This window comes from Ambystoma mexicanum, chromosome 11, assembly GCF_040938575.1.
Source record: "Ambystoma mexicanum isolate Mex_15411 chromosome 11, UKY_AmexF1_1, whole genome shotgun sequence".
Taxonomy (NCBI): Eukaryota; Metazoa; Chordata; class Amphibia; order Caudata; family Ambystomatidae; genus Ambystoma; species Ambystoma mexicanum.
Window position 1 is genome coordinate 1,466,956,759 of NC_090934.1, and position 19,732 is coordinate 1,466,976,490.

The 19,732-nt window shown below is 53.2% G+C and overlaps 1 protein-coding gene across 4 annotated transcripts in view; it reads right to left on the bottom strand.

Moving 5' to 3' along the window:
• CRTC3 (CREB regulated transcription coactivator 3) overlaps window positions 1-19,732 on the bottom strand; it is a 537,535-nt gene that overhangs the window by 405,170 nt on the left and 112,633 nt on the right. For all 4 annotated transcript variants that reach the window (XM_069625144.1, XM_069625143.1, XM_069625142.1 and 1 more), the window contains exon 2: window positions 2,070-2,180. In XM_069625144.1, coding sequence (XP_069481245.1) covers window positions 2,070-2,180 — 111 coding nt within the window. The remainder of the gene's footprint in view (window positions 1-2,069; window positions 2,181-19,732) is intronic.

Here is a 19,732-nt window from a genome sequence, read left to right on the forward strand (position 1 = left end):
AGAGTGCACAAGGAGGGGATCTGTGAAAAATAATGGGGGGTAAACAGAGGGAGCAAAGGGCAACAGCAGGGCGCATGCAGAGACAAGTAAGCAAGGGCAGCAAATGGCAGTGAGTGGAGAAAGCGGTGGGAGCCGACCAGGCTCAGCTCAACCTAGAGAGGACAAAAGGCCGGGAGGGCAACAGTAGTGATCACAGCATAGGGGGGAACCTAGAGAAGAGGAGAAATGCCTAGTGGACACAGCAAGCCGTGTGCAAGCACACCCAGGAACTTTCACCTAGAGGGGAGATGCAGAGAATGCAGGAGAAATGCAAAGAACAGTGATGGAGGCCAAAACAATCACCTAGACGGGAAATTAGGAAGATGCGAAGAAATGCTGAGAAACAGTTGGAAAGACACCGAAAAACAAAGTACGCCCACCGGGAATGGGGCAGCCTAATGGATGCGTAGAGACAGTGCAGTGTTCAGTGTATGAGGGAGGCTCAATAATGCTACCCATGCCATGGTACCCTTAGGTGAGAGCGGGGAGCTGAGACACTGCTGCCCAGGCTCCACATGTTCAGTGTATGAGGGAGGCTGAAACATGCTGCCCTTGTCATGGTACCCGTAGGTGAAAGCGGGGAGCGGAGGCACTGCTGCCCAGGCTCCATATGTTCAGTGTATGAGGGAGGCTGAAACATGCTGCCCTTGTCATGGTACCCGGGGGTGAGAGCGGGGAGCCGAGACACTGCTGCCCAGGCTCCACATGTTCAGTGTATGAGGGAGGCTGAAACATGCTGCCCTTGTCATGGTACCCGTAGGTGAAAGCGGGGAGCGGAGGCACTGCTGCCCAGGCTCCACATGTTCAGTGTATGAGGGAGGCTGAAACATGCTGCCCTTGTCATGGTGCCCGTAGGTGATAGAGGGCAGCTTGTACTGCTGTGGGAAGAAGAGTACTTGTTCTGTGCGTCAGGGAAGCTGGCATTATGCGGCCCGCCCAGTACCAGTACTACGCATAAAGACGCGTGCTTTGCTAGCGTCCTTGCTGCGCATATTTTGTATTCAAGGAAATACAGAAAAGGAACTTCGTCTTTAGAAAGCAACACTTGCAATTTCGAAGTGAAAGAGTCACAACTGAACAGAATTGAACAGACCGGCATTTCCAAACGCGTACACAATACTCAGCAAGAAGACCATTGCCAACAAAATGTCTTTCCAAAAATAGATCACCAACCATCAAAACATACAAAAGAACACTGCCCCGAATAACTACCACTTCAAGATTTACATCGCCAGAAATCAGCAATTAAAAAAAATCGAAATGAATTAGAATCCACTACTGGCATTGTGAAGTGTGTGTGTGCGTGTATAAGCAAATAGACAGAGAATGGCGTTCTTTCGGTACCCAAAGAACTCAGCAGACATGCCATGTTGCACGAGAGAATTGTAAACATTTGCTGCATTACTGAGCATGCACTGGGCCGCCTGCACCAGATGCTGGCTTGTGCAAGCATAGCTCGTGCGGGAACTTGTGGTTGACCTTTGGCTTGGCACGCTTCCATGGATGGGAACTCCGTTCCCATGCACATTAGAAATGGTTCCTACCTCCAGCGCTTTAAGAGTCTCATCAAAACATGGCTCTTTAACAAATACTAACTAGAGTGTCACTACTGTGACACTTTGAGCTCACTGGGTTTACTGTTTGGTGTAATGCTATACCAGGACTGTAACCCTAATGGTAGTGTCTGTATTGTAAATAATGTTTCTGTTCCCAACCCTTCATGTATTCTAATTACTGCTGTAACCAGGGAAGCACACCAATGTAACCCACGCCTCGATACCTCCAGGTTTGGGCGCGGAACAAATGTTATAAATAAATAAAGATGAAGGCGTCATTTCTGTGAGCAGCCATGTTGTAGTTGAAGTTTAGTGGGCATATCATTTTACTTTCATGCGCCTAAACATTCCAGAACTGGGGTTCTTCACATCCACCTCTCATTCAAACCCTGGAAGCAGAACGGGTGAAAATCAAGAGGCCACTGAAAACCTTGCAGTCTCTTCTCATGGCCCCCAGAAAGCACGCAGGCTTACCTGGAATTCGGCAGAGCTGGTGCTAATCTGGTTAACATTCGGCAAAGAGCCCCCATAGTACTGAGCTCGAGACTGGGCCAGGCGCAGCTGCTGGAGCTTCTGAAACTGGACCTGGGGAAGAAAGAAGAAGGGGGCAACATGAGCAAGAAGTATGTAGAATGTACCCAGGAAAGAACATATATCATCAACTAGACGACACATCCACTGGCTCCCGGTCCAAGATGGGATCAAATTTAAAATCCTCACTCTCACAAATGTCTTGCTAACAACGCACCAGCTTACCTAAGCAAACAGATCACCAAAACCCAAACGAACAGACCCACACATGGTTCATATGCCAATCTCATTGCTATACCAAGATTCAGAAGACAGAAAGCAGGCGGCTCTAGCTTCCCTGTGTTAGCAGCCAAATTGCAACACTCTCCACACACAACTGAGAAACGACACATCCCTCTGGTCATTCCGAAAAAAGTCCAAAAACCTGTTCAGATCCCCAACAATAGACACTTGGACCTGCAATATCATAGGCTATGACTGATCGGACTGCATGCTGTGACCCCCAGTACCATGCGTATCGCACCTGATGTATTCACTTCTTACATAGTCAGATATACACATGTATTATTGCAAAAGCAATTGCTTTGATGAAGTACACTAATCTATAACCAATATGTATTATCGTAACTGCAAACGTATCGATGAAGTATACACATCTGTAACCTCTTAAATTCCAGCGCCTAGATGCCTATGGGCTACGTGCTTTCTATAAATGTACAAATAAATAAATGGAAGCAGCCGACGCAGGTGAAGGTGCTCGCAGAAGCTTGAAGATAGCAGAGGAGGCTTGAACCAGGAAGCCAGCACACATGACTGGCGGTAGACACGCCTGCAGCTGAGCAGGCCTCAACATTCCATAATGGACTCTTGACGAGTAAGAAACGGTGCGGTGTGCGCATGTGGTGACCTGAGGGGGTGAGTGGCATGCCCCAAAAGTTGCATCATCTTAAAATATCCACCCCTGCCTTAGTCTCTAGCAGAGGTGTGCAACCTTTGAATCGTCTGCTCTTTTGGAATACAACTCCCATCATCCCTACCAAGCCTGCGCAATGGTGAGAGATCATGGGAGTTCTAGTCCAAAACATCTGGAGAGCCAAAGGTTGCAGACCTCTGCTTTAGAGTGGCCTTTCCTCCACGCTACTGATCTCGGCCCCTGGAAAGGGATGGGGCTCCAAGCACTGGACAAGGCATTAGCCAAGGTCACACTGTTTGCTGGCGTGTAGCTACACGACTGCGAATTGCTGGGAGCTATTTAGCTCTTGCGCCTAGTCCAGCAGAGCCTGGTTAGCTTGACACAAATGGTTACCAGGAGCTACTTTTAGCTCCCGAGGCCTAGGGTGCTGCATCTGGAATTGCATGCAAAGAACCATTAGAGACCTCTAGAAGACAAATACCACAATGAATGGTTTATGATGGACAAAAAGTTGTTACAAAGTTTGCATCTCACATAAAAGTGAGATTTGCGCCACTCTATGTACTAGCTCCTACCTACTACGTGATGCTAGATACACAGCCTACCTACTACGCGATGGTAGATACCCAGCCTCCCTACTACAAGATGCTAGATACCGAGCCTGCCTACTACAAGATGCTAGATACCCAGCATGCCTACTACATGATGCTAGACACCCAGCCTGCCTACTACAAGATGCTAGATACCCAGCCTGCCTACTACGTGATGCTAGATACACAGCCTGCCTACTACGTGAACTAGATACCCAGCCTGCCTACTACGTGAACTAGATACCCAGCCTGCCTACTACGTAAACTAGATGCCCAGCCTGCCTACTACGTGAACTAGATGCCCAGCCTGCCTACTATGTGATGCTAGACACCCAGCCTGCCTACTACGTGATGCTAGACACCCAGCCTGCCTACTACAAGATGCTAGATACCCAGCCTGCCTACTACGTGATGCTAGATACACAGCCTGCCTACTACGTGATGCTAGATACACAGCCTGCCTACTACGTGATGCTAGACACCCAGCCTGCCTACTACGTGATGCTAGATACACAGCCTGCCTACTACGTGAACTAGATACCCAGCCTGCGCCTACTACGTGATGCTAGATACACAGCCTGCCTACTACGTGATGCTAGACACCCAGCCTGCCTACTACGTGATGCTAGACACCCAGCCTGCCTACTACGTGAACTAGATACCCAGCCTGCCTACTACGTGAACTAGATACCCAGCCTGCCTACTACGTGATGCTAGATACACAGCCTGCCTACTACGTGATGCTAGACACCAAGCCTGCCTACTACAAGATGCTAGATACCCAGCCTGCCTACTACAAGATGGTAGATACCCAGCCTGCCTACTACGCGATGGTAGATACCCAGCATGCCTACTACATGATGCTAGTTACCCAGCCTGCCTACTACGTGATGCTAGACACCCAGCCTGCCTACTACGTGATGCTAGATACACAGCCTGCCTACTACAAGATGCTAGATACCCAGCCTGCCTACTACAAGATGCTAGATACCCAGCCTGCCTACTACAAGATGGTAGATACCCAGCCTGCCTACTACGCGATGCTAGATACCCAGCCTGCCTACTACGTGATGCTAGATACCCAGCCTGCCTACTACAAGATGGTAGATACCCAGCCTGCCTACTACGCGATGCTAGATACCCAGCCTGCCTACTACATGATGCTAGATACCCAGCCTGCCTACTACATGATGCTAGATACCCAGCCTGCCTACTACATGATGCTAGATACCCAGCCTGCCTACTACCTGATGGTAGATACCCAGCCTGCCTACTACAAGATGGTAGATACCCAGCCTGTGCACTGCGTGATGCTAGATACCCAGCCTGCCTACTACGTGATGCTAGATACCCAGCCTGCCTACTACAAGATGGTAGATACCCAGCCTGCCTACTACGCGATGCTAGATACCCAGCCTGCCTACTACATGATGCTAGATACCCAGCCTGCCTACTACATGATGCTAGATACCCAGCCTGCCTACTACATGATGCTAGATACCCAGCCTGCCTACTACATGATGCTAGATACCCAGCCTGCCTACTACATGATGCTAGATACCCAGCCTGCCTACTACGTGATGCTAGATACCCAGCCTGCCTACTACATGATGCTAGATGCCCAGCCTGCCTACTACGTGATGCTAGATACCCAGCCTGCCTACTACATGATGCTAGATACCCAGCCTGTGCACTGCGTGATGCTAGATACCCAGCCTGTCTACTACATGATGCTAGATACCCAGCCTGTCTACTACATGATGCTAGATACCCACCCTGCGTACTGCATGATGCTAGATACCCAGCCTGCATACTACGTGATGCTAGATACCCAGCCTGCCTACTACGTGATGATAGATACCCAGCCTGCCTACTATATGATGCTAGATACTCAGCCTGCCTACTACATGATGCGAGATACCCAGCCTGCCTACTACATGATGCTAGATACCCAGCCTGCCTACTGCGTGATGCTAGACACCCAGCCTGCCTACTGCCTGATGGTAGATACCGAGCCTACGTATTGCATGATGCTAGATATCCAGTCTGCCTACTACGTGATGCTAGATACCCAGCCTGTGCACTGCGTGATGCTAGATACCCAGCCTGCCTACTACATGATGCTAGATACCCACTCTGCGTACTGCATGATGCTAGATACCCAGCCTGCGTACTACGTGATGCTAGACACCCAGCCTGCGTACTACGTGATGCTAGAGACCTAGGAGCAAGTTTTAGCTCCTGCTAACGAAACCTTCATTTTTACCCCTGCTATCATGAGCCCAGATATTCACACCACTTTGCAGCGGTTGCCATTTGTTGACCAGTTAGTACCATTATGGCCGGGTACTACCCTTAAGGCAAATGTCGACCTCATGCCTGCATAAAAGATAAACTTTTGACTTTGCCAAAGCTGGCTTCCCCATGCCACTGGGAGATTACAAAGCAATCCGAGCGAGGGGGATCGACAGCAGCAAAACACCCAATTTACCCAAAGAGGTCGCCGTCCACACACTATAGGTGTTCCAAAGGGGCGTGTGCGTTGAGGCATGTTTTTCCAAGTTAAGGCCACCATAGATCGCCAACAATCCATAAGAGGTTCTGAAAAATGCACTTGCGCCAAGCTAATTTGTATTGCTCTATGCAAATGTAGGCGTCAGCATGCCCCTCCCACTCTGAAGGATTCAGAGAGAAGCACGAGTCTGAAACTCTTCAGATTAATAAGGAAATGGGTCAAAGTTGGGGAGTCTGAAGACCCAAATTCTTCTTATGAAAGACGGTGTAGGGCTCTTCAGGAGGAAGAGGCGGGGGCACACTAATCCAACAGGCTGATGAAAGGGCATGCTACAACAGGCTTCAAAGGTAGCACTAGCCATTGGCTCGTGACAATTGGCTCTTCGAGAGCACGAACTGGTGTCCTATGAGGGCAGGTGACTGGCTAGTGGCTTGCAACTTGAAATGTGTACCCCTAAGCTACATACCATGTACCCAAACAGAGGACACCTGCAGTCATATGTTCGAGGGCGTGTGATCAAAGCGTCAACAGCAACATTTCATTTCCAAATCCAATGAGAATGTAGCTGGGAAAAGCAGTTGAAGGAGGCCATCAAAATAGCACAGAATTCTGAAGGAAATCTCCTTCCCCAATATTGCATTTGCGACATATGCCAATCGCATCGAAGTAGGTTCTGCAGGAGTCCGCCTGGATCTCCGACCTGTGGGGGACAGGCAGTAACCTACATGCAGGGGCCAATGGAATGATCAGGACCATCTATTACTGGAGTTGAAATGTTCCTTCTCACCCGCAAAAGCTGCTGATTGGCCCGAGATCGTCCAAGATGCCCGCAGGCTGGTTCTTCATGAACCCTCTGCCCAATGGATGCAGCCCCGCTGGGAGAAAGCTGCATGGAGGGGGGGAAGCATCTTCAGCCCCGCTGGGAGAAAGCTGCATGGAGGGGGGGAAGCATCTTCAGCCCCGCTGGGAGAAAGATGCATGGAGGGGAGAAGCATCTTCAGCCCCGCTGGGAGAAAGATGCATGGAGGGGGGAAGCCTCTTCAGCCCCGCTGGGAGAAAGCTGCATGGAGGGTGAAGCCTCTTCAGCCCCGCTGGGAGAAAGCTGCATGGAGGGTGAAGGCAAATTCAGCCCCGCTGGGAGAAAGCTGCATGGGGGTGAAGGCAGATTCAGCCCCGCTGGGAGAAGGCTGCATGGAGGGTGAAGGCAGATTCAGCCCCGCTGGGAGAAAGCTGCATGGAGGTGAAGGCAGATTCAGCCCCGCTGGGAGAAAGCTGCATGGAGGGTGAAGCCTCTTCAGCCCCGCTGGGAGAAAGCTGCATGGAGGGTGAAGGCAGATTCAGCCCCGCTGGGAGAAAGCTGCATGGAGGGTGAAGGCAGATTCAGCCCCGCTGGGAGAAAGCTGCATGGAGGGTGAAGGCAGATTCAGCCCCGCTGGGAGAAAGCTGCATGGAGGTGAAGGCAGATTCAGCCCCGCTGGGAGAAGGCTGCATGGAGGTGAAGGCAGATTCAGCCCCGCTGGGAGAAGGCTGAATGGAGGGTGAAGGCAGATTCAGCCCCGCTGGGAGAAAGCTGCATGGAGGTGAAGGCAGATTCAGCCCCGCTGGGAGAAAGCTGCATGGAGGGTGAAGCCTCTTCAGCCCCGCTGGGAGAAAGCTGCATGGAGGTGAAGGCAGATTCAGCCCCGCTGGGAGAAAGCTGCATGGAGGGGGGAAGCATCTTCAGCCCCGCTGGGAGAAAGCTGCATGGAGGGTGAAGCCTCTTCAGCCCCGCTGGGAGAAAGCTGCATGGAGGTGAAGGCAGATTCAGCCCCGCTGGGAGAAAGCTGCATGGAGGGTGAAGCCTCTTCAGCCCCGCTGGGAGAAAGCTGCATGGAGGTGAAGTCAGATTCAGCCCCGCTGGGAGAAAGCTGCATGGAGGGGGGAAGCATCTTCAGCCCCGCTGGGAGAAAGCTGCATGGAGGGTGAAGGCAGATTCAGCCCCGCTGGGAGAAAGCTGCATGGAGGGTGAAGGCAGATTCAGCCCCGCTGGGAGAAAGCTGCATGGAGGTGAAGGCAGATTCAGCCCCGCTGGGAGAAGGCTGCATGGAGGTGAAGGCAGATTCAGCCCCGCTGGGAGAAGACTGCATGGAGGGTGAAGGCAGATTCAGCCCCGCTGGGAGAAAGCTGCATGGAGGGTGAAGGCAGATTCAGCCCCGCTGGGAGAAAGCTGCATGGAGGGTGAAGCCTCTTTAGCCCCGCTGGGAGAAAGCTGCATGGAGGTGAAGGCATCTTCAGCCCCGCTGGGAGAAAGCTGCATGGAGGAGGGAAGCATCTTCAGCCCCGCTGGGAGAAAGCTGCATGGAGGAGGGAAGCATCTTCAGCCCCGCTGGGAGAAAGCTGCATGGAGGGTGAAGCCTCTTCAGCCCCGCTGGGAGAAAGCTGCATGGAGGGTGAAGCCTCTTCAGCCCCGCTGGGAGAAAGCTGCATGGAGGTGAAGGCAGATACAGCCCCGCTAGGAGAAAGCTGCATGGAGGGTGAAGGCAAATTCAGCCCCGCTGGGAGAAAGCTGCATGGAGGTGAAGGCAGATTCAGCCCCGCTGGGAGAAAGCTGCATGGGGGGTGAAGGCAGATTCAGCCCCGCTGGGAGAAAGCTGCATGGAGGTGAAGGCAGATTCAGCCCCGCTGGGAGAAGGCTGCATGGAGGGTGAAGGCAGATTCAGCCCCGCTGGGAGAAAGCTGCATGGAGGTGAAGGCAGATTCAGCCCCGCTGGGAGAAAGCTGCATGAAGGGTGAAGCCTCTTCAGCCCCGCTGGGAGAAAGCTGCATGGAGGGTGAAGCCTCTTCAGCCCCGCTGGGAGAAAGCTGCATGGAGGTGAAGGCAGATACAGCCCCGCTGGGAGAAAGCTGCATGGAGGGTGAAGGCAAATTCAGCCCCGCTGGGAGAAAGCTGCATGGGGGTGAAGGCAGATTCAGCCCCGCTGGGCGAAAGCTGCATGGGGGGTGAAGGCAGATTCAGCCCCGCTGGGAGAAAGCTGCATGGAGGTGAAGGCAGATTCAGCCCCGCTGGGAGAAGGCTGCATGGAGGGTGAAGGCAGATTCAGCCCCGCTGGGAGAAAGCTGCATGGAGGTGAAGGCAGATTCAGCCCCGCTGGGAGAAAGCTGCATGAAGGGTGAAGCCTCTTCAGCCCCGCTGGGAGAAAGCTGCATGGAGGGTGAAGCCGATTCAGCCCCGCTGGGAGAAAGCTGCATGGAGTTGAAGGCAGATTCAGCCCCGCTGGGAGAAAGCTGCATGTTGGAGGGGGGAAGCATCTTCAGCCCCGTTGGGAGAAAGCTGCATGGAGGGTGAAGCCTCTTCAGCACCGCTGGGAGAAACCTGCATGGAGGTGAAGGCAGATTCAGCCCCGCTGGGAGAAAGCTGCATGGAGGGTGAAGGCAGATTCAGCCCCGCTGGGAGAAAGCTGCATGGAGGGTGAAGGTAGATTCAGCCCCGCTGGGAGAAAGCTGCATGGAGGGGGGGAAGCATCTTCAGCCCCGCTGGGAGAAAGCTGCATGGAGGGTGAAGCCTCTTCAGCCCCGCTGGGAGAAAGCTGCATGGAGGTGAAGGCAGATTCGGCCCCGCTGAGAGAAAGCTGCATGGAGGGTGAAGGCAAATTCAGCCCCGCTGGGAGAAAGCTGCATGGAGGTGAAGGCAGATTCAGACCTGCTGGGAGAAAGCTGCATGGAGGGTGAAGGCAGATTCAGCCCCGCTGGGAGAAAGCTGCATGGAGGGTGAAGGCAGATTCAGCCCCGCTGGGAGAAAGCTGCATGGAGGGTGAAGGCAGATTCAGCCCCGCTGGGAGAAAGCTGCATGGAGGTAAAGGCAGATTCAGCCCCGCTGGGAGAAAGCTGCATGGAGGTGAAGGCAGATTCAGCCCCGCTGGGAGAAGGCTGCATGGAGGGTGAAGGCAAATTCAGCCCCGCTGGGAGAAAGCTGCATGGAGGGGAAGGCAGATTCAGACCTGCTGGGAGAAAGCTGCATGGAGGGTGAAGGCAGATTCAACCCCGCTGGGAGAAAGCTGCATGGAGGGTGAAGGCAGATTCAGCCCCGCTGGGAGAAAGCTGCATGGAGGTGAAGGCAGATTCCGCCCCGCTGGGAGAAGGCTGCATGGAGGGTGAAGGCAGATTCAGCCCCGCTGGGAGAAAGCTGCATGGAGGGTGAAGCCGATTCAGCCCCGCTGGGAGAAAGCTGCATGGAGGGTGAAGCCGATTCAGCCCCGCTGGGAGAAAGCTGCATGGAGGGTGAAGGCAGATTCAGCTCCGCTGGGAGAAAGCTGCATGGAGGGTGAAGGCAGATTCAGCCCCGCTGGGAGAAAGCTGCATGGAGGTGAAGGCAGATTCAGCCCCGCTGGGAGAAAGCTGCATGGAGGTGAAGGCAGATTCAGCCCCGCTGGGAGAAAGCTGCACGGAGGGGGGAAGCATCTTCAGCCCCGCTGGGAGAAAGCTGCATGGAGGGTGAAGGCAGATTCAGCAGCCGCTGGGAGAAAGCTGCATGGAGGTGAAGGCAGATTCCGCAGCCGCTGGGAGAAAGCTGCATGGAGGGTGAAGCATCTTCAGACCCGCTGGGAGAAAGCTGCATGGAGGTGAAGGCAGATTCAGCCCCGCTGGGAGAAAGCTGCATGGAGGTGAAGGCAGATTCAGCCCCGCTGGGAGAAAGCTGCATGGCGGTGAAGGCAGATTCCGCAGCCGCTGGGAGAAAGCTGCATGGAGGGGGGGAAGCATCTCCAGCCCCGCTGGGAGAAAGCTGCATGGAGGGTGAAGGCAGATTCAGCCCCGCTGGGAGAAAGCTGCATGGAGGAGGAGGCAGATTCAGGCCCGCTGGGAGAAAGCTGCATGGAGGGTGAAGGCAGATTCAGGCCCGCTGGGAGAAAGCTGCATGGAGGTGAAGGCAGATTCAGCCCCGCTGGAAGAAAGCTGCATGGAGGTGAAGGCAGATTCAGCCCAGCTGGGAGAAAGCTGCATGGAGGTGAAGGCAGATTCAGCAGCAGCTGCGAGCAAGCTGCATGGAGGTGAAGGCAGATTCCGCAGCCGCTAGGAGAAAGCTGCATGGAGGGTGAAGGCAGATTCAGCAGCCGCTGGGAGAAAGCTGCATGGAGGGTGAAGGCAGATTCAGCAGCCGCTGGGAGAAAGCTGCATGGAGGGTGAAGGCAGATTCAGCCCCGCTGGGAGAAAGCTGCATGGAGGGTGAAGGCAGATTCAGCCCCGCTGGGAGAAAGCTGCATGGAGGGTGGAGCATCTTCAGCCCCGCTGGGAGAAAGCTGCATGAAGGGGGGGGAAGCATCTTCAGCCCCGCTGGGAGAAAGCTGCATGGAGGTGAAGGCAGATTCAGCCCCGCTGGGAGAAAGCTGCATGGAGGTGAAGGCAGATTCAGCAGCCGCTGGGAGCAAGCTGCATGGCGGTGAACGCAGATTCCGCAGCCGCTAGGATAAGGCTGCATGGAGGGTGAAGGCAGATTCAGCCCCGCTGGGAGAAAGCTGCATGGAGGGTGAAGCCTCTTCAACCCCGCTGGGAGAAAGCTGCATGGAGGGTGAAGCATCTTCAGACCCGCTGGGAGAAAGCTGCATGGAGGTGAAGGCAGATTCAGCCCCGCTGGGAGAAAGCTGCATGGAGGTGAAGGCAGATTCAGCCCCGCTGGGAGAAAGCTGCATGGCGGTGAAGGCAGATTCCGCAGCCGCTGGGAGAAAGCTGCATGGAGGGGGGAAGCATCTTCAGCCCCGCTGGGAGAAAGCTGCATGGAGGGTGAAGCCTCTTTAGCCCCACTGGGAGAAAGCTGCATGGAGGAGGAAGCCTCTTCAGCCCCGCTGGGAGAAAGCTGCATGGAGGGTGAAGGCAGATTCAGCCCCGCTGGGAGAAAGCTGCATGGAGGTGAAGGCAGATTCAGCCCCGCTGGGAGAAAGTTGCATGGAGGTGAAGGCAGATTCAGCAGCCGCTGGGAGAAAGCTGCATGGCGGTGAAGGCAGATTCCGCAGCCGCTAGGAGAAAGCTGCATGGAGGGTGAAGGCAGATTCAGCAGCCACTGGGAGAAAGCTGCATGGAGGGTGAAGGCAGATTCAGCAGCCACTGGGAGAAAGCTGCATGGAGGGTGAAGGCAGATTCAGCAGCCGCTGGGAGAAAGCTGCATGGAGGGTGAAGGCAGATTCAGCCCCGCTGGGAGAAAGCTGCATGGAGGGTGAAGGCAGATTCAGCCCCGCTGGGAGAAAGCTGCATGGAGGTGAAGGCAGATTCAGCCCCGCTGGGAGAAAGCTGCATGGAGGTGAAGGCAGATTCAGCAGCAGCTGGGAGCAAGCTGCATGGCGGTGAAGGCAGATTCCGCAGCCGCTAGGAGAAAGCTGCATGGAGGGTGAAGGCAGATTCAGCAGCCGCTGGGAGAAAGCTGCATGGAGGGTGAAGGCAGATTCAGCAGCCGCTGGGAGAAAGCTGCATGGAGTGTGAAGGCAGATTCAGCAGCCGCTGGGAGAAAGCTGCATGGAGGGTGAAGGCAGATTCAGCAGCCGCTGGGAGAAAGCTGCATGGAGGGTGAAGGCAGATTCAGCCCCGCTGGGAGAAAGCTGCATGGAGGGTGGAGCATCTTCAGCCCCGCTGGGAGAAAGCTGCATGAAGGGGGGGAAGCATCTTCAGCCCCGCTGGGAGAAAGCTGCATGGAGGTGAAGGCAGATTCAGCCCCACTGGGAGAAAGCTGCATGGAGGTGAAGGCAGATTCAGCAGCCGCTGGGAGCAAGCTGCATGGCGGTGAAGGCAGATTCCGCAGCCGCTAGGAGAAAGCTGCATGGAGGGTGAAGGCAGATTCAGCCCCGCTGGGAGAAAGCTGCATGGAGGGTGAAGGCAGATTCAGCCCCGCTGGGAGAAAGCTGCATGGAGGGTGAAGGCAGATTCAGCCCCGCTGGGAGAAAGCTGCATGGAGGGTGAAGCATCTTCAGCCCCGCTGGGAGAAAGCTGCATGGAGGGGGAAGCATCTTCAGCCCCGCTAGGAGAAAGCTGCATGGAGGGTGAAGGCAGATTCAGCAGCTGCTGGGAGAAAGCTGCATGGAGGGTGAAGGCAGATTCAGCCCCGCTGGGAGAAAGCTGCATGGAGGGTGAAGCATCTTCAGCCCCGCTGGGAGAAAGCTGCATGGAGGGGGGAAGCATCTTCAGCCCCGCTAGGACAAAGCTGCATGGAGGGTGAAGGCAGATTCAGCAGCTGCTGGGAGAAAGCTGCATGGAGGGTGAAGGCAGATTCAGCAGCTGCTGGGAGAAAGCTGCATGGAGGGTGGAGCATCTTCAGCCCCGCTGGGAGAAAGCTGCATGAAGGGGGGGAAGCATCTTCAGCCCCGCTGGGAGAAAGCTGCATGGAGGTGAAGGCAGATTCAGCCCCGCTGGGAGAAAGCTGCATGGAGGTGAAGGCAGATTCAGCAGCCGTTGGGAGCAAGCTGCATGGCGGTGAAGGCAGATTCCGCAGCCGCTAGGAGAAAGCTGCATGGAGGGTGAAGGCAGATTCAGCCCCGCTGGGAGAAAGCTGCATGGAGGGTGAAGGCAGATTCAGCCCCGCTGGGAGAAAGCTGCATGGAGGGTGAAGCATCTTCAGCCCCGCTGGGAGAAAGCTGCATGGAGGGGGGAAGCATCTTCAGGCCCGCTAGGAGAAAACTGCATGGAGGGTGAAGGCAGATTCAGCAGCTGCTGGGAGAAAGCTGCATGGAGGGTTAAGGCAGATTCAGCCCCACTGGGAGAAAGCTGCATGGAGGTGAAGGCAGATTCAGCAGCCGCAATGTTAGGTGGATTTTCTCCTCAGGAGTGTGTGGATGCCTTTCGATAGGACTAACCCGCCGAATGAAAGAGGAAGGCAACCCCATGAGTAGATATTAGGCTCTCCTTGCAGGGGGCATGCAGGAGACATTTTCACAGTTAGGGTGGTAAGGTGGGGGGAGGGTCTATAAGTGAAAACCACAATCTCCCAAAGATCTCACAGACACCTTGTGGTGTGGCTCAGTGTTACCCCAGTTCAGAAAAAACAGGAAAATGGAGGCGATGTTTGTAAAGTAGGCCTAAGGGTCCACTTTTAGTTCAAAGGCAGAGGAAGCAGAATAACTCCTCGAGAGAAGACCCCCCCCCAACCCATCCGAGTGTTCAGTAGACCTCCCTGAATGTAGGTCAAGATTCTATTTTCTGAAGGGAGGACTGAGTCCCCAAGCAATCGCTAGATAATTCATCGCTATGATCCTGCGGGGGACCAAGCAAACTCTTTCTTGAGGCTCTCCAGGATACGGCATTATGGAACCAGAGCCGAATGATGCACCCTCGTGGCCGGGGATATCCTTTTCCTTCAGCATTTGCCATGTAAAATGGGGTTCAATACTCATTCACTCACATCGGTTTCATCATGTGGGCGCAGAGAGCAGGAACCTGCCCCTAAGGTGTCATGAGGGCTGGGGGGGTGGGGGTGCTCAAACAAACAGTGGACAGTCAGTAGATACATGGGGGCTATGTCACAAGCATGTGCTAGGGTGGCACCTTGGAGGGCATGCTTATACCGCACATAAAGGATGCCTTTGGACGCATCCCAGTATCAGACCAGTAAAGCACTGGTATTGGGTTCAGCCGGTGATGAGGAATACAAAGACATCTCAGCTCAAGAGTCCCACGTAAGCGTAGAAGAAGCACATTGGTGTGATTACTAATGCAAGACCAGGAAGACCCCTCAGAGACGCCTCCTGGAAGCACCAGGCGGGTCACCAGGGAAAAAGTGCTTTACTTTCTATGCCCCAGTTTGAAACTACGGTATTACCCAAATTGACCTTTTGTCCTAATTGACCTAATACTAGTGGTCCAAATTGACCGATATATATATATGGGATACATTACTCACCGTAATCGTATTTCTGATGCTTGTATCTGCTTAGATTCACATGCTGTGCATAGGCCGACATCTAGTGGAAGCTGCGGAGTATTACAGTTTGTTTTTCGAAAGTCGAAAATGGGCGTCGACACAGGCGTGCCAGTAATACTATCTCTAGTGTGACGTCCACTGTACCCAAGATCCCTCACGCGTGTAGGATCCTCAGATTGTATTTTTTCTGACATGAGGAAGCATGAGGAGTAGCGTGAGTACAGATAATCCAAGCAGATAGACAGAAAAGGTAAGACTACAAGCAATCATGCGCCTTCTCTCGGAGGGGAGGAAGGGTGGGTCGCATGTGAATCTAAGCAGATACAAGCATCAGAAATACGATTACGGTGAGTAATGTATCCCTTCTGAGGCTTGTGGAATCTGCTTAGATCACATGCTGTGCATAGATTAGCGAGCAGTACCAGAAGAAGGAGGTGGGATGTGAGAAGGGTCATGAGCAAACAGGTGTCTTAGAACCGCTTGTCCCACTTGTGTATCTGTCTTGGAATGAGTGTCAATGCAGTAATGCTGAGTAAAAGTGTGAATAGAGCTCCAAGTAGCCGCTTTGCAAATGGTGTCGAGGGGAACATTTGCAATGAAAGCCAGAGTGGCACCAATGCCTCTAGTAGAGTGGGCCCTTGGCGTAAAAGGCAGAGTCTTGTCAGAAAGAGAGTAACACAGCTGTATACAGTTGATAATCCACTTCGAGATAGCGCCCTTAGAGACGCGATCCCCCTCTCTGCCTGTAGCTACGGAGACAAACAGTTGATCTGTTTTCCTTAGCGGTCTGGTTTTATTTACATAGTATAGGACCGCCCTACGCACATCTAGGGTGTGTAGTTTCACCTCAGCCGAGCTTTGCGGGTTCTGGAAGAAAGCCGGAAGCTCGATGGACTGGTTTACATGGAACTTGGATATGAATTTAGGTGAGAACCTAGGGTGTGTGCGTAAAACCAGTTTGTCCTTGTGGATAGTAAAGAAAGGATCTTGCACTGACAGAGCCTGAATCTCACTGACCCTTCTTATGGAGGTAATGGCTACTAAGAAGGCCGTTTTATAAGTCAGGTGTTTGAGACTACTTTTATGCATGGGTTCGAATGGGGGTCCCATGAGCTTAGCTAGCACCACGTTGAGGTCCCATCCTGGCGGTGGGTTCGAAATAGGAGGGTGAAGTCTCTTTACTCCTTCCATGAAGGCTTTAACCACTGGCACTTTCCACCACGAGACCTTGTTATGGGATGTGGTGTAAGCCGAGAGGGCTGCCAGGTGTACTTTCAGTGAGTTAAAAACCAACCCTGCATCCAGCAGGTGGAGCATGTATGTCACAACGTTGGAAGGAGTGCAATCAACCGGGTTGATTTGTTTATTCTGGCACCAGATAACGAATCTTTTCCACTTATCAAAGTAACAGTGCCTTGTATTTGGTTTTCTGGACTCCTTTAGAATGTCCATACACCTCTGTGGTAATTTGAGATGTCCAAACTCTATGACTTCAGGAGCCATGCTGCTAGGTTCATAGAGTTGGGTTCCTGATGCACTGTTTGACCCTGTTGCTGGGACAGTAGGTTGTACCAAGCTGGGAGTCTGATGGGTTCGCACACCGCCATCCTGTGTAGGTGTGGAAACCATGGTTGTCTCGCCCACATGGGAGCAACTAGGATGAGCGTCATCGATTCCTTGTTCATCTTGTACACCACCTTCCTGATGAGAGGAGTTGGTGGAAAAGCGTACGCAAACATCCCTGACCAGTTCATCCACAGGGCATTCCCTTGGGAGTCCGGTTGGGGGAACCTGGATGCAAATCCTGGGCATTGTTTGTTTTCGCTTGTGGCGAATAGGTCTATAGTGGGGAAACCCCACTGAGAGAAGAGATCTTCTACCACGTCTCTGTGAAGGACCCATTCGTGTTCTTCTGGGAGGGAGTCTCTGCTTAGAGCATCCGCTAGGGAATTGAGCTCCCCTGGAACATGTTGCGATGACAGGAAGATGTTCCGTCTGAGTGCCCATATCCAGATTTTCTGGGCAAGCTTGGACAGATTTGGTGAACGAGTCCCCCCTTGCTTGTTCAGATAGAACATGGCTGTCGTGCTGTCCGTCCTGATCTGCACCGACAAGTTCAGTAGATGGGGCTCGAACGTCTTTAGCGCTCGGAACACTGCCAGAAGCTCTAGCAGATTGATGTGGTTCTTGGCTACTGAGTGAGACCAGAGACCCTGAGCTGTGTGGTGGAGATGGTGAGCTCCCCACCCAGTCAGGCATGCATCTGTAGTTACCACGGCTTGTACTTCGGGATTGTAAAAGGGTTTCCCCTTTGCGAGATTCTCTCTTGTCCACCAGTGTAGGCTCTGTAAGAGTGTTGGCGAAACGACCACTAGATCGTCCCAATGACCACTTGCCTGAGACCACTGTTTCGCCAACCATTCCTGCATGGGACGCATGCGCAGACGCGCGTGGGGGACCAGGTAAATGCATGACGCCATCATGCCCAGTAACCGCATAGCTTTGCGTACTGTTATCTGTTGACCTGACTGATAATGCGGAATTTGCAGAAGTATATTCCGAATTCTCTCTTCCGAAGGGAAGGTCAATCCTTTCTGAGTATCTAGGATAGCTCCTAGAAATTGTTTTGAGGTGCTTGGCACCAGACTTGACTTTTTCTCGTTGATAGAGAAGCCTAATTCGTGGAGGAGGTCGATAGTCCTCTGAATGTTTGACCTGCAAATTCCTGGGGTCTCCCCCGTTATGAGCCAGTCGTCCAGATAAGGGTACACCGGGATTGCTTCCCTGCGTAGGTGTGCAGCCGCCACCGCCAGTACCTTGGTGAATACCCTTGGTGCAGAAGCTATCCCGAAGGGCAGTACCTTGAATTGGTAGTGGCGACTGTCTACCTTGAAGCGTAAGTACTTTCTGTGCGCTGGGAGCATGGAAATATGAAAATAAGCATCTTTCATATCCAAGGTTGCCATGTAATCCCCCTTTTTTAGGAGGGGGATTACCTCTTGTAGCGTGGTCATACGGAATTTTTGGGGCTTGACATACTTGTTGGCAGGCCGCAAGTCTAATACTGGGCGCATTGTCAAATCTTTCTTTGGCACAAGGAAGTAAGTTGAATAGATACCCTTGTTTACCTGGTGTCCTGGGACGAGTTCTATCGCGTCCTTTTCTAGCAGAATGGCGATCTCCTCGAGAAGGATCCTTTGATGCTCTAGGGAGTGCACTCTTTGTCGTGGAGGATGGTTCCGGGGACGCTGCAGTAGTTCTATACAATATCCTGCGGATACTGTTGACAGCACCCATCTGTCTGAGGTGATCCCTTCCCAAGCCTGGGTGAAGGTGGAAATGCGTCCCCCTACTGGGGTTGCGTGGCAAGGGACCCTGAACTGAGCGTCACTGTTTTGGTGGAGGCGTGCCACCTCCCTTGTTGGGGCTGCCTCTGCCTCTTCCACGACCTCTCTTGTTACCCCTGCCGTAACTCTGGGTAGACTGCTGGTTGTTATTCCATTGTGTACCCTGTCCCTGGGCATAGTTGCCTCTTTGTGAATTTTGTCCGCGTGGGCGACGAAAATTACTGTTCCCCCTCTGGTTAGGGGGTTTGTTGGTAAGCTGGCCAAGGGATTTGAGAGTCTCATATTCATCTTTGGCATTTTTAAGTGCGTCTTCGACCGCTTTCCCAAACAATAGGTCGGGTTCCACTGGCTTGTCTATTAAAGAAGCCTGGGTTTCTGTCTTGAATCCCGACTGCCGTAACCACGCATGTCTTTTGATAACAGTACCTTCTGCTATCAATCTCCCTGCGTTGTCAGCGGCGTCGAAAGTTGCTTTTAAAATGCAACCAGACACGGCTCTCCCTTCTGCCGAGATCCGAGCCAGCTGGCCCTTTAATGGTTCTGGAGCAGAGGCAATGAGCGCCGCGACCTCTTCCCATTGATGGCAATTGTAACTAGCCAACAGGGTGGTGGAATTCGCAATCCTTGCTTGGTAGGCGGACGTTGAGGCTACCTTCCTGCCAAACCCGTAAAGTTTTTTGCTCTCCTTGTCGGGAGGAGCTTCTGATGAAGATAAGGGCGTGCCAGCCCTCTTTCTAGTGTTGGTCACCACTAGGGAATCTGGTCTAAGATGTCCCTTTATATACAGAGGGTCAGACTGGGCTGCCCGGAAAATCTTTTCAATTCTGGGGTTGACAGCTCTGGTGAGGTTAGGATTCACCAGGGAAGGATCTATTCTTCGTTGGATGGATTTGAGGATAGGGATGGTCTGAGCGACCGGTCTTCTCTCTCCTACAAACTCCTCCGCGAAGTCCCTTTCCTCCTGTACACCGTGGGTGTCGATGTGGAAGTGTTCCGCTGCTCGAGCGAGAACCTCGTTAAGGAGGGGCTGGTTATCAACTGGAGAGTCAGTAACTGGGGCTTCGCTTTGTACTGGGGAATCTACTCTGTAAATTTCCTGCTTATCTTCTCCCTCCTCCAGGTCCTCATCCTCTGCATAGTAATCTGTCCCGGTTTGTTCTTCCATAATTGCAAACTCCTGGTCCTCTTCAGGGAAAACTTGTCCCTGATAACTGGGGAGTGGAGTAGAATATGGAGTGGAGTAAGGCTGAACCTCGAAGGGTTCAGGTCTTTCGACCCGGGGCTTTTTACTTAGCGGGATAGGATCGGAGGAGCCTGAGGGTGTGGCCCCTTGAGGGTTATATGAAAGAAAGTGTTCTGGGTTCTT